A 14097-nucleotide genomic window follows, 5' to 3' on the forward strand; every position below is an offset into this window, starting at 1 on the left:
ATGACAAGAGAGCTGGGAATTGAGGGTATGAATTTCTGCTGCTATGATACAACTAGTAAAATGAGTAGGCAGTCCTGGGTGACTCCAAGAGCAGGGTACTAACCACCTTTCTTAACACATCCATCCATTTCAGGGATGCCTGTTTAGGCATGCACAATAAACCACAGCTATAGAATACATGGAAAACTCCCTACTAGAGTTTTTGAGGGCCTGTTCAAAAACCTGCTCAACTCAATGAGGATTCCTTCGCTGCACCCCCCCCCCACCCCCAACTTGATGGACAGGCCTCAGCTTACCTGCTAAGCTTCTCTGGCACAAGCTTGCTTCATTGACTAAGGGTGCAATCCAGTACTCTCTGCCTTGGATCCGCACAGGCCTCCAAACTATGAGGCCCATAATATTCCAGTAAATGGAGCAAGATACAGCAGCGGTGGCAAACTCGCCTGTTTTCAGGCCTTTGCCATGCCTTTTACCTACACTTCTGTCTGCAACCACCCAGATTGTCGGGGGAGGAAGGAGGCTGGGGCACTGACAGGAACTGGTGTAAGCCATTGGGCCTGGCCATTTCCTTCACCTCCACCTCCAGTGCTTCCCCCCACTTCATCCTTCCAAGTCCCAGCTGTGACTTCAAGGAAGCAGGGAGCGTAGTTTAGTTCTGTGCCAGCTGCCCAGTGGGGCAGGGCCTTGGCATCAGGGGAGCCTGTGCTGAGGTCATAGGAAGCGGGGCTCCAAATAACTCAGTGCTTTCCCCTACACAATGCTGGGAGCGCACAGGATTGCCCCTTAAATGCATTATATATGGGCAAGGAGAGCAGAGGCCGACGCTTCTAGAGGCTCATGTACCAGCCCTCCTGCAATCAGGACAATGAACGTGTAAAACATTTAACTTGATCAGAAATGGTAAATCCCACATTCCTAACGGATATATTTTGTGATGCCTCTATTTACTTTAGACATGGGATTGGAATTAAATAGGCTCCTAAATCAATGTTTAAAATTCTACTCGGAAGGAAAATAAAGCTTGACTTTTTTGCTTTTCTTTTCCCCTGCACATGAATTTTTTAGCATGTAGTCCAGTATGCCATTACCTTCACAGTGGGAACTTAAATGGGAAAACTTCAGGGAGAAAGGGGAAAAAAGATGTTGCTTGGTTCTTCAGAATTTATATTCCTTGTAACACTTAATTTTTATTCATGTATTAAAAATACTGTATCGTTTCTTCATGCTGTTCATGCCCTATTCTGGCCAACAGGAAGAAAACAAACCTTCCTGGGGATTTACTTTGTTCTGTTTTAATTGACCAAATTAAGACACTTGCTCCACAATCCTGTTCTCCTTTACCTGGGAGTTAAGTCCCATTTAACTTGAATACATTACATGGGAATGAAATATGCAATAGGTGAGATTCCGCATGCCGCTATGCCACATAACTGAATTGCTCTGAACTGATAGTTGAATGTGCTGTTGTTTTACTGTTATTGTTGATTTAACTTATGCTGTGAACTGCTCTGTGTTAAATGTTCTACAGAATAGAACATAATTTTTCCAAATAAAAACAGTAGTTGGTAGGATAAAAATGTGTGTTGGTTCATTCTTTTCAGAAGTTTAATAGTTTAACATATTCTGGTCCTTGAATGATATACAAAGATGATAATAATGAAGATACATGATTTTTTTTAGTTTGAACACCCTTCACAATCAGCCTTCCCCATCACAGCAACAAGCAGTGTGTTTCCACATCAGCTTTTCCTACTGATATTATTAATTCCATTTCTGTTCCTGTTACTTCTGAGTAATCCAGATGACATTCTTTCCAAACCCTGGGATTCCTGTGACACCCCGTTTTATAAGGATCTAGTTTGGACCAATTTTTAGAGCATCTATCACAATAGCAGCACAATGCTTTTAGGTGTGAACTGAGGCACCACTGCTGTCTCATCTGGTTTCCAGGTGTAGCTTTTGCTGCACTTGATGATGGAATGTAATCCCACCTCTCCTCATTACCTGCCATTCCATCAGTATGTTCACTGTTTCTCTTTCTTCTTTACTAGGAGGTCCTTAACAAGTTCCTTGTCAATTTCTCTGCAGTAGCAAATGATTGTTTTTGTCACTTGCTGCAATGGTTGGAAGAAATCTTCATAGTATTTTTGCTTCTGTATTACTTCTTAAAAACAAAACCAAATCCTTGAATCTGCAGCAAATGGAGCAAAACATATAAGGTGGAATTGAGAAGGCTGCCTTTCTTAGTGCTCTAGGAAAAGGGGAGCTATTTCAGCATGAGCCGGCTTGGAGATCATCTGTAAAGTGCCTTTAAGAGGGCAGCCCTGACTGGGTGAGGAATGCAATGATGGTAGCACTTCTTTCTGTCTAAATAGGCATAGGACGACACCCTAAACAAATCAGAATTTTACAGTACATGTGAGCACCGCAAGATGTTATAATCTATGGTAGGGCATACACAAGGCAAAGCAAAGAAGGAAAGATAAAGGCCCCATTTTTTTCCTCCTCTAGCAGCAACAACGATAGATAATAGGGAGAAAGGCTGGATGGGTCTTCAGAGGGGACTAGTTAATATACAGTGATTACAAAATAGGCAATTGCATTAGATAAACAAACATATTTCTACATGAGGGTTTTAATGTGCTCTAGCTACTCTTGGCTTGATCACAGAATAGAGATCCAAACACTAGGCAAAAGGTGTTTCCTTTCTTGCTATTCTGTACAAATACACAAGTGAAATAAGTAGTTGCTTTCACTTTCACAATTAAGTACTGCAATTTACTTCTCTTTAAAAAATCACCCAAAGTGCTTGTGAGCTATTGAAGAGACCGGAGAGTCAAAATATTATCTAAATAAAGCATAATAGTCTGTGAATAGAGGATGGCAAGCATACAATAAATGCCTTATGTGGAAAAGCCATACAGAAAAGTGTTGTTGCCCTTTGGAAGTACCTTAAAGCTGAGAAATCATGGGCCACTAACATTGGGAGCCAAGCTCTACAATTTCATTCCCTAAAGCAAATAGGCACCGTATATATCAATCCATACTACTAACCACCACAACCTAAACAGCTGGCAGGTCACATATGTGGAGGCAGGACAGGAATTCCATGCAGTCGGTTTCCTGCTGTGAGTGCAGATCTATATGCAGGAAGAAGGGACTTGGCTCTCTCACTCTCTCTCACTCTGTGTGAGTGAGTGTGCGTGTGTGTGCGTTTCCAGTTGCAGATCGCAGTCAGGAGTGCAAGCCATTCCTGTGCAGACCATGTGGCTGGAGTTGTTCTGCAGAAGCACCAACCAAGTTCTTGCTGCTAGAAGAAAGGAGAACTTAGGTTATGTGGAAAATATATTTTACATGCCACTGTTTTGTGTGCATGGCAGAGCAACCGGATCCGGAGACGGTCCCTAGGTCTCACGGCTTTCAAAAGGGATCAGATAAATTCATGAAGGTCCTAATAGCAAAATGTGGACCGTCTGAACTCAGAGGAATCCTTCCCCTACTGAACAGAGAAGCAGGGGGCAGCTATTTCCATCATGCCCTGCTTCTGAACATCTCAAAGGCACCAGTTCAATAAAAGATCAGGCCGGTGGTCTTGTCCAACTGGACAGTCCATGGGTGCCTCTGAAAGGGAGAAGTTAATAATTTCCAAAAACGCTTTGGGACCTTCAAGTCCTAATTATTCAGCCAACAGCTTTTAACTAAGTCATACAAGGAAAGCAAGATTGCTACTGCCCACCTGACAAGGAAGATGCTTAGAGGGTTAGGAAGTGTAAATGATGCACACATTCCAAGCAAGAGGAATTGTGTATTGCCATGAACAACAAATGAAACGAACTGGCAACCATTCCTGCCTGATCCCAAATGTGTGATCAGTATAGCCATTGGAAAGCATTTATTTTTTGCTTTCAAAGACAAACAGGGTTTTTATAAACACACATCCAGAACAGACTGCTCCTTCCCTAGTTTAGGGCCATCCATTTGTTTAACTTCAGCGCCATCTGTTGTTTCCAAGGGAAATAACTATGAAATCGGAGAAGTCATGTCAATAAAGAGCAAAAAATTAATTTTAGCATTGCATGGTGAATATAAATGACTGCCAAAATCTTCATGTTTCTTTTCAGAAAAGATGGAACTGTCCTAAAGCTACCATAGTTTTCATAGGCCCTACTTCTGTATTTTTAACAGTAGCCTGGCCTACAGACCTTTAGACAGGAAAGCTTCACTCAGAAATGAGTTAGAGTAAGAGGAAAGGCTTCACCTGTTTAATCTGCATGTGTCAGACAACTGATAAAGTGAGGGATATAGATAGATACCAGATAGATATCCAACAACGGATAAACATGAATGCCATTCTTCAAAGCAATTCCTCCAGGAATTATGTAATCTGCATACCTCCCTATCTAGGGGGCATCCTATCTTTCCCTCCCCTCTTTGGCTGTTGCCACAAGAAGCTATGGCTAGTGAGGCTAGTTCAGGGCCCAATCTGTCCAAAATCTGCTTGCTCTCCCCCTCCCATCCTGCTCCAAAGCACTCCAAATTTACTGCTTTGAATCAGTATGTTATATGAGTGCTGGCCTTCACTCTGCTCTGCCTATGTCTCTTACCTTGATCACAAGCACCATAGGCCAGAGAAAAACAGGTGTTAATCCAGGATTTATTGCCCTTAACAGTGGTCCATTGGACTTGTCACACGCCCTTGCTTTTTGCCTCACAAGCATAAAAGGCTTCATTTTGCATAACACAATTTTAAAGTGCAATCCTATGCATGGCCATCCTGTCTCAAGACAAGCTTTACATCCTTGTCTTGAAAGGCTGGGTTCAAATGGCAAATAATGAGGGTGGTGCTTAACAAAAAACAAAGCAAACAAAAATGTTGAATCAACACTTATAGCTAAGGATCACACATAGAAGGAGGTTTTGGCTTAAAGAACATGTTGCTGTTATGCCAACAGATGAATCTGGTTACTAGAATTACTAAAGGAAAAAATGCAACAATAATTGCTTTATCCAGGGTAATAAGATTACTTTGAAAGCTGCTGTATGGATAAGAAAGCAAAATAGAGAGAAATAGTATGGAGATAATTAATGCATAGTGAATTGTATCTTCATGGCTTGGTATAGGAGTAAGTAGGTGCTCCTGTTTTACCATCATTGATGGACCTTCCATTTGAATCGCCATCTTGGTAGTTTTAAGCAACCTTGGTCAGTATGAAAAATCTATAGGTAAGACACATTGCACTCTCTTTCAGTCAAGTTAATCAACAAATAGCAACACGATACCCCTTTCATCTATACCTGCAATTGCAAAGTTTCTCAATTAAATAAAATGTAATATAAAATATGCAGGATTATATCCAGTTTTGGAAAATGTACTCTCACAGGAGTCTTGCCCCACTACATCTAATGTAATTACCGTATTATTTGTTATAAACATTGCATAGGAATGACATGTCCAAATGCAAAAACGCACATTTCTGCAAATGCAGAAATCAAGCTCAAAATTCACAACAACTTTAATCATCCAGGAACTATTATAATCTGACCTTAGAATGGCATCCAAATGTAGAAAATACATAACATCTATAAGGGTGCAATCTTAAGGAGCTTTAGAGTTTGAAATTCCTGCAGTTCCCAACATGCCCCAGAAAGCATGGCATGGAAGGAAGTTTAGACGTCTTAAGATGTCTAAACATGCATAGGATTATTCCCTAAAGTTGGAATCAGAAGAGACTTTAGGGAGACTTCTACTATCTCTGCTAAAAATGCTAGAGATTGTCAAGTTTTGGCATACAGTACTTCCTCTCTACACTAAGAATGTTTAGCTGCTATTATTACTACTACTACTACATTTATATCCTATCTTCTTCCCCTTATTAGGAACCCTAGGTAGCTTACCTAGCTCCATGTCATCCTCACAACAACAACCCGATGAGGTACGTTGGCCTGAGAGGAGTGAATAGCCCAAAGTCACCCAGTGAGCTCCATGGCAGAGTGGATGTGGGGGTGCAAGTGGTGGAACCGGATCTCCACCAGTTGCACCCCCCACATCATACTAGCAACACACCTTCTCAAGTGGCTTCAGCATCACACAGATCTATTTTTTTATATGTTCATCGCAGCATGGTTGACATTTGCAAGACACTGGAAGGCAGAAAAGAAACCTGATAAAATAGAAAACTTGGAAATTACTTGCTTTAGTTAAATAGCAACATACTGAAGATGCACATCCAAGTACAAATCTATTTCCCAGCTTGGTTAGTTCTACATCAGGTGCTAGAAAGATTCATAAACTAATTTCTAATTATTTCAAATGGGTATAACCTTACTTAGTTTTATTGTAGCAGTTTTGCAATCATCTTGTCTGTCTGGGTCTATATACTGCCTACACTGTGAATGTGTCAGGGTGTGTGTGTGTGTTTTGTCTAAGTGTACATGTACTTTCTGGTGAAATGAAAAAAAGCATCTGCACATCCAGTGAGGAAATAACATCAGCAAGCAATTTCCTTACAGCTGGTACTGCTTGCACCAACAGCAAGATAATTTGAAAATAATTTTAATCCACACCAATGTTCTCTGGGTTAGGACCATTTGTGTTAGGTACCCACACATGCAGGTATGTAGGCTGATTTTCCCCAGAATTCTAGCCTCATGTACTCCAATTCGATGCCATCCAGATATTTCATACTACAACTCCCTCGGGCCCTGCCAGCATGATCAATTATCAGAATGATGGGAGCTGCAGTCGAAATACCTGGAGGGCACTGCAATTGGGGAAGGCTGCTGTACCCGCAGTTGGAACAGCTGGTATTACTTTTTCCCAAGATTACATAGCTGAGGTTACAACCCTCAAAGGTAAAGGCATGCATTAGCAAGACTTTGTGCTGTGTGTGTTGTTTCTTTGTTTCCCTTTGAAGTGGCAGGTATCAGCTCCTTCCAGTTGCAAGATGTGAGCCAGATCTGGCACAGCAGCTCCTGCTACCTGCTTGGCTTACTAACAAACAACTGTTATTACTGAAGAGAACAGAAGTTGGCATCACTGCAGAAGAGTGGGAGATAGTTTATCATACCTTTTCCATGCACCAACAAGGAAATTGCTGTCATGTTGCTTTTTTCCAAATCAGAATTACAGGCGCTGCTGATAGCAAGTGGTGAGCCATGAAGTGGCAAGAACACAGCTCGATTTTCCGATACTAGAATGATTTCTGCTCTGGGTGTAGTTAGAAATAATCTTACAAAATGAGCAAAATGTAAATATGGAACATAACTATGGAATGTTGAAATGGCATACATCTGCTTTTAGATAATTTTTAAAAAGCACTTGGCACCTCAGTACAAATGCATGTATTGATAATACTAAGCAGTATTCTGATTGAATTTTTAAAAGTAGAAATAATCAGTCTAGCTCCCCTGCACATACTTTTTTTTAATTACAGTTATACAGTCTTTTACGTACTTACTCAGAAGTACGCTCCACTGTATAAGAATGCCTAAAATTACAGCCTAAATTAATAGTTTTGGTACCAACTCAGACAATAAGCCTTAACTTTTCTATCCACTTCTATGCTTTGTGTAAAAATTTGCACTCCGAATCACGACGCTGCTTTGTAATGTCTGAAACTTTAGCCACCTTGTTGGACTTGCAGCTTACTAGTATTCACAACCAGTATGGTTAACATAGTTAAAGGGTAGCTTTTCCCCTTCCACTTTTTCAGTGCATGCTTATGGGGTGAACAGAGGAGTCAAATATGGAGTGATGATTATGGCTGCAGAATGAGGCAATGCAAGCCGAGTCTGCATGAGTTACAACCCAGGGTATAAGGGAGAGATTTTGTGTATGTCACTAGAACTGGCATTGCCCCCAAAACCATCTTGCACAGCAGTAACCAAAGCTGTATTCATGGTGGCACTATCAAAGTGAGCAGTGTCTATTCAGGGCAGGTGTCAGCTTTGACAAGATCTTGGGCTAAATGTTCTTCAGGTCCTCCTCTTGTGTGTGTAAGTGCCAGATAGGTGAGCCCTTCTTGGTAGGATTACCAAGTGCTAGGAGTTGGAAGCAGGGACAGGCACCCCCCTGCTTTTTTGTTGATTTTACTAGGGTGGTCAACCAGCAACAGTCATCCTGGCACTGTAAAATCAAGTTGTACCCACAACTAGGTTGTAGCCACCCACAACCATTATGCTCCCAGAATGCCTTTGGGTTCAGCTTACACCCTCGCAAACAAGTTTACATACAGTAGACAAATATGCCAAATACATACAGTAGACAAATATGCAGGAAAATCTCTCCTATTTCTACATGTTTCTTGATCTAAGAAAGATTCACTCTTAATGGAGCACATGTCTTTTGCCCCCTCCTGATCCCATGCTGCATCTCCTTCATGTAAGAGAAATGATGGCAGCATATGATCATTTACTATTGTCCTAAAAGCATCTGCTTGGAAAGGAAAGGTTGAGTTCACACAGACGTGTTGTTCAGGTGCTGACTGCAAGGTCAGATGGCAACTTCTATTTGTGAAACAGCCATCACAGATTGCCCTGCAGAAGATCTTAAAGAAAAATATATAATGGAGAACAAATCCAAAACATATGGATGACACCTGGTTGTGAATCCTGTAAAATTATACTGTCAGTCTGGATGAATGTAAGTTTAAGATTGCACTTTCTTACATCTTTAGAGTAAGCCAAAGTAATATTAGTGGGCTAGAATAGGGCATCCTTTCCCAGCTTGGGACCTTTCGGGTATGCTGGTTTACAACTTCCATCAGTCCCAGCTGGCAAACTGGTGAGGATGATGGAAGGTGCAATTTAACAAATTGAGAAGGTGCTAGGTGGGAGAAGTCAAGAATAAGTTTTAACATACTTTTGTTGTTATGGTGACATTTAAAAAGTAAAGACCTCTTAGAAATGTATTGTTTTATTTCTTTGCAATTCTTGGGTGTTCTGTTAGTCCTTATAACATACATTGAAGTCAGAAACTTACCAATCCTGCCAAAAGAAGGAAGCATCCTGGTCCCTACCACTTGCTGAGCTGTGGTGGGAGCAGCGAAAACGGACAAAAATAAGTGCCAATCCTTATTGAGCTGCACTTTCTGAGATGAAGGAACAGCCTTCAAAACTGGTGTGTAACCTCAAGCCAGGGACTGAATCAGGCCCTCCAGTGGTCCCCAGTTTGCCACACCCCCTCTTCTTCAATTTCTATTCCCTTTCCCCCAACCATCAATTTTTTGGTGTTTTCCTGGCTTTTTTGTTCTCTCCCGCACAGCATCATAAAAGGTTGAAATGCTTCTCCTAAGAGTTACTTTTACACATGAGGTGTTTATTGTCCACTCGAGTCCTTATGTACAGATGTTTACAGATGTTTAGATGATGTTGTGATCCTCAAGTTTTGTTTGTTTTTCAGAGCACTATCCTATGTTTGGACAGTTTTTTCCAGAATGGGTAAAATTGAACTGTTCTCCTTGTGTATTTGAGCTGTTTCACTATAGTACATCTCCACCAGGAAAGCCAGTGGAACTACTAGGGCTTGGACCTTTGCCACCTATTACTACTACTACTATTACTATATTTCATTTATATCCTACCTTTTTCCCATGTGAGGAACCCAAGGCAACTAACATAGTCATCCTCCAGTCCATTTTATCCTCACAGCAACTATCCTGTGAAGTAAGTTAGGCTGAGAATCAGTGACTGGCCCAGAGTCACCTACTGAGCTTCATGGTCAAGTGGGGACTAGAACTCAGATCTTCCAGGTTCCAGTCCAATACCCTGGTGTTAGGAGGAGGGAGAATCTAAGCTGTGAACCTCACAACTACAATAGCTAACGTGGCCATCCCAAGACGTGCCACCTTAAGGACATTAAAGAGTCTGCAGAGCCTAGTGTACTCTCTAGAACATGGGGCAGCAATGTGGTACCCACAGATGCCATGGGTCTCCAACATGCTGCTTACAGGCATCCAAATACTCCCCCTATTTTAAAAATAGGCATACAATGATTTTTATGAAATGCATAGCATTTCTTAGCAATGAAACATAGGTTTCTACAAAACTGGACCAAATATTCTAACAAGGTTCCATCTGGAATTGGCATCCACAATACTACCTGTTCATATACCCAAAGGGACATAAAGTTCTCAATCCATTGCATCATTGGAGGTGTGCTTTTCCTTCTAATTTTGTACTATCAGTCCTTTAGCTTTCAGAAGGGTGCAGATAATCCATTTCCCCCTTATTCGTTAATTTCCGTGACACAGGTAAATAATGTAGAGTGTGTGAACATCAGTGAATATTAAATACTGTTCCAGTATATTACTTATCTGTGTAATTACCTTACCTCAAAAAGAAGCAGCTACTGGACATTGCAAAACGTAGGCTTTAAAGAAGCATTGGCTGTATTGCACCACAATTCGCTGAACTAGACAATCCCTTATTAAGCAGACATTACAGTACCCAATAAACATGAAACAACAGGTTTTGATGGTTAAGACGCCGCGACAGGCAGACGCCAAAGCCGTGAGCCACTGATTTTTGTGGTGCTGCTCACAACAGTCTCTCAAATTCCGGAGCCCGTGGTCCGCAAACACCCTTGCTTTAAAATATTAAGTTCCTTATTACCCCGGTGTCCACGGGGCGTCATGGCTCTTAGAACCAACAAACATCTGTTTGGACACTTATTTATGAAAAGCGGTCTGGCTTATGCACGATGCTAAAATAATTGCAGTCCGGCGGGCAAGTAATTTTCCTCAAATGTAAACACTGTCCTTGCAGCAGACTCTTGGCTGCTCTGATGACCAGACCAGCTGGCCGCTGCTAACCCCAAACGCCGCCCCTTCGACGTTTTCCGTTGCAAACAGTCACATGAGCAGCTTGTGATGCCTCTCCCCCCCCCCCTTTCGGCAGAATGGTACTATCTGAATGTGCCCGGCGTGCTGCGTAGCGGGAAGAGAAAGAGGGACCAACCAATGAACGGAAAGGGGAGAGATTTATTTTGCGGAAGGAGAAAAGCTTTTCTGTCTTGCACGGAGCTGGGCGAGTCTTTGCACGATAAAGCGCTGATGTGACAGAGAAAGGAGAGTGATCGGGCTGCTGGAAAGGCAGAGTGGGCATGGGTGCCCTTAAGGGACAGGAGCATCAGCCTCCCCAGGAGGTAAAAGGGGAAGAAGGTGCTTGGCAGAGACGGCCGTGGTGTTGCTTTTTCTGGACTGCACCCACTCTCTTAAGGCACCTTGGCCCTGTGCGGTTGTTATTTCCCCTCCCTTGCTTTTGGTCTTACGTGCAGAATGCAGTTTTAGAGCGAAGGGGGAACCACCCTGAGGCAGATTTAAAAACGGGGCACCCGCTAGAGCGGGAGGCGCGTGGTTCGTGGTGGGGCGCTACTGCAGGGTGCGTCCTTTCAAAGCAGGGTCGCTTTCTAACAGGAGAGGTGCAGACTGCCGTCAGCGCGCAGAGTCTGGGGCTGAGCCCCCTCTGATCGAGCCTGGCTTCCTTCCGAAGCTCCCCTCTGCCAGATACATAACGCAGGTTGACTCCAGCGAGGAGCCTGGGCTGCCTGGAAATCCTGGCTCTGGGTGTGGTTTGAGTTGGAGTGGAAGGGAAGGGAACTGATCTGATCTGGGTGTCTCATTCTGCCTCTGCTCGAGGCACTTTTTATGAATCGTTAGGGCTACAGGGCAGTTGCAAGGAACCGGGTGCTCCTCCACTCCATTTTATCTTCACAACAACACCTCTGTGAATTGGGCAGTGTGTTGCTGACTGGGCCCATGTCACCCTGAGAGTGGGAACTTGAGCCCCCCTCAACACACCCCATTGGCTCTCAATTAATAGAGATAACCATGTCCCTCAATTAATAAGAAATCCAGATTTTAAAAGAGTTACTGCCTTAACTGATATTTTGGATTTTTTTAGATTTTGGAATGTTGGTTAACATTTCAAGTGATTTTGGTTGGAGATTAGTATGGAATAGCATTGCTTTGGCTTGGGTCAGGCAGGCCCTAACTTGAGATCAAACTCTGCCACCCAAATGCAATGAGGGCCTGAGAATGGGATTGTATAAGGTTCCAAGTTTATTGACATTCTTCAGTGGTTTATGCCACTTTTTCGGTTATGGAGTTGTACATCTCTGAGCATGTGTTTTTCAACTTGGAATTTCCTGCCTCTGAATATTTAATGCATGATTGGGATTGATAACGTAACCAAGCCCGCATGCCTTTGTACACAAATTTATGTGCATTTACATGCATTATTGCAAATAATATGCATTATTTCATCCGTATTGCATGAAACTGTAACATTAACATTGGCCGTAGATAGGTACGAAATTTACTACATATCAGCTTTGACCTGAATAAATACAGAACATGTTGTATCTAGAGGAGGGCTTTTTCCAAAATGATTGCTCAGTTGCCTAAAATCTTCATCAACCCAAAAGGGTGGCAGACATGCTGTGAAATGCATAGTTGCAAATAATAAGAAGTTGGGGCATTGTGCTATTCAGTTTCTCAGGATGCAGTTCCATGGGGATATCTGCAACCCTCTGAACTCAGAGGATTATGGGTATCCTGTGCAAGATGGGAAGAATTTGGGGGCAAAGGTCACCTTCATACCCTACTTTCTTTGAAAAGCAGATAAACAGCTGGTATTGGCCATCTAAGTGCAGAGTCTGGGACATCCCCTGGATACAATTTATTTAGGATTGCCCTGCCCATATGTTTGTTAATTCTGATTGAGGGAAGATCTTTTATTTTTATTCATTTGATTTGATTTGTGCCCTGCTTAAAAATGACGCTCAGGGCCACTTACAATTACTAGTAAAACATGATTAAAATAATAAAATAATAGAAATAAATAAAAACATGACAATCACAGAATATAAATAACATCCAGCCCAAAAGACCTGCTTACATAACGAAGGTCTACATGAATAAAAAGGTATTTTTTCCTGCTGGTGGAAGTATGGCAAAAGGGGAGCAAACTTTGCATCCCCTGGCAGGGAGTTCCAGAGCCTGGGGGCAGCCAGTGAGAAGGCCCTCTTGCATCAGCACCAAACACTACTCCAGAGGCCCTCTGTAGGAAGAAGGGCATGTGCAGAAGACGGGGCAAGCTCGTGGGCGAAGGCGGTCTTTTAAGTAGCCTTCTTCTGAGCTCCATAAGGTTTTAAAGACAGCACTTTGAATTCTGCCAGAAGCAGTGAAGCTGTTGTAACAAGGGAGATGTATACACCCTGCTTTCTGAAATTTCTGAGCAGTTTGTGAAGGCAGCCTCTCATTGAATACATTCCAGTAGTCCAAATGGGGTGTAACTAAGGCTTGTGTGACTGTAGCCAGATAAGTCCTCTGTAGGAATAGGCACTGTTGGCACCCACTGATAGCCTGTTTAAGGAGTCAGAAAAGCATTTCTGACTATTACTGTATCACAAGTCATTTTAGGAAAGGCAAGTTAATTCTCAATAGAAAAGCTTAAAACTTGAGTCAGAGAAGTGAGAGAGAGCTGATGTGGTTAGTGTGCCACAGCAGGGTTGCGAAGATCTGTGTTCAAGCCTCCATTGAGCTCTAGAGCTCTCTGGATGGCCTTGAGCGCCCTAAACTGCCCTCAAAGAGGCAGGAGACTCCTATGTTGGGGGGCTTCTCCTCTGCTACAGCTTGTCCTTTGAGCTTTATAAGAGCTATGCATGGTGGTAATCTTCTTTGTGCTGGAGGTCAGCACCATGGCTGCAACAAAACTCAAAAGAAAAGCTGTAAAGGACGAGCAGCCCCACTGATACCCAAATCTCCCTCCCTCCTCTGCCCAACCTTATGGAATTGTTAAAAGGCTGAAAGGACAGGAGAGAGGTATGCTTGCATTGGGTCAAAAGCTTCCATCCCAGATTCAGGTTTCACAAAACAAATGCCAAACATATCAACATGAACTCTCTTAAGTGGCACTATTGACTTTTTATTATTTAGAAATAGAAAGGCACACTCCTGCTTACACCATAGTGGGTTTTTAAAAACAGGATTTTAAGGGTTGGGCAGAGCTGTGAAGCCTTTTTTTTCTTTTAAGGGAACTTGGTTCTATAATCTTTATAATGGACATGTGATTTTAAGTCTGTGGTCCTTCTTTTGA

At 42.4% G+C, this 14097-nt stretch overlaps 1 protein-coding gene across 7 annotated transcripts in view; it reads left to right on the top strand.

The window, feature by feature from the left end:
* Nucleotides 1-10930: 10930 nt before the first annotated feature.
* CCDC93 (coiled-coil domain containing 93) overlaps nt 10931-14097 on the top strand; it is a 54358-nt gene continuing 51191 nt past the window's right edge. For 2 of the 7 annotated variants that reach the window (XR_006415508.1, XM_044438230.1), the window contains exon 1: nt 10939-11143. Coding sequence is in view for 4 of the 7 variants with exons in the window: in XM_044438230.1 (XP_044294165.1) it covers nt 11102-11143 (42 nt within the window). In the remaining 3 variants the exon portion in view is untranslated. Of the gene's footprint in view, nt 11144-14097 lie in introns of all 7 variants that reach the window. The other 5 variants (XM_044438229.1, XM_044438232.1, XR_006415506.1 and 2 more) reach the window with 4 other exon arrangements.

Source organism: Varanus komodoensis, unplaced genomic scaffold (genome assembly GCF_004798865.1).
Source record: "Varanus komodoensis strain SLA01 unplaced genomic scaffold, ASM479886v1 scaffold32, whole genome shotgun sequence".
Taxonomy (NCBI): Eukaryota; Metazoa; Chordata; class Lepidosauria; order Squamata; family Varanidae; genus Varanus; species Varanus komodoensis.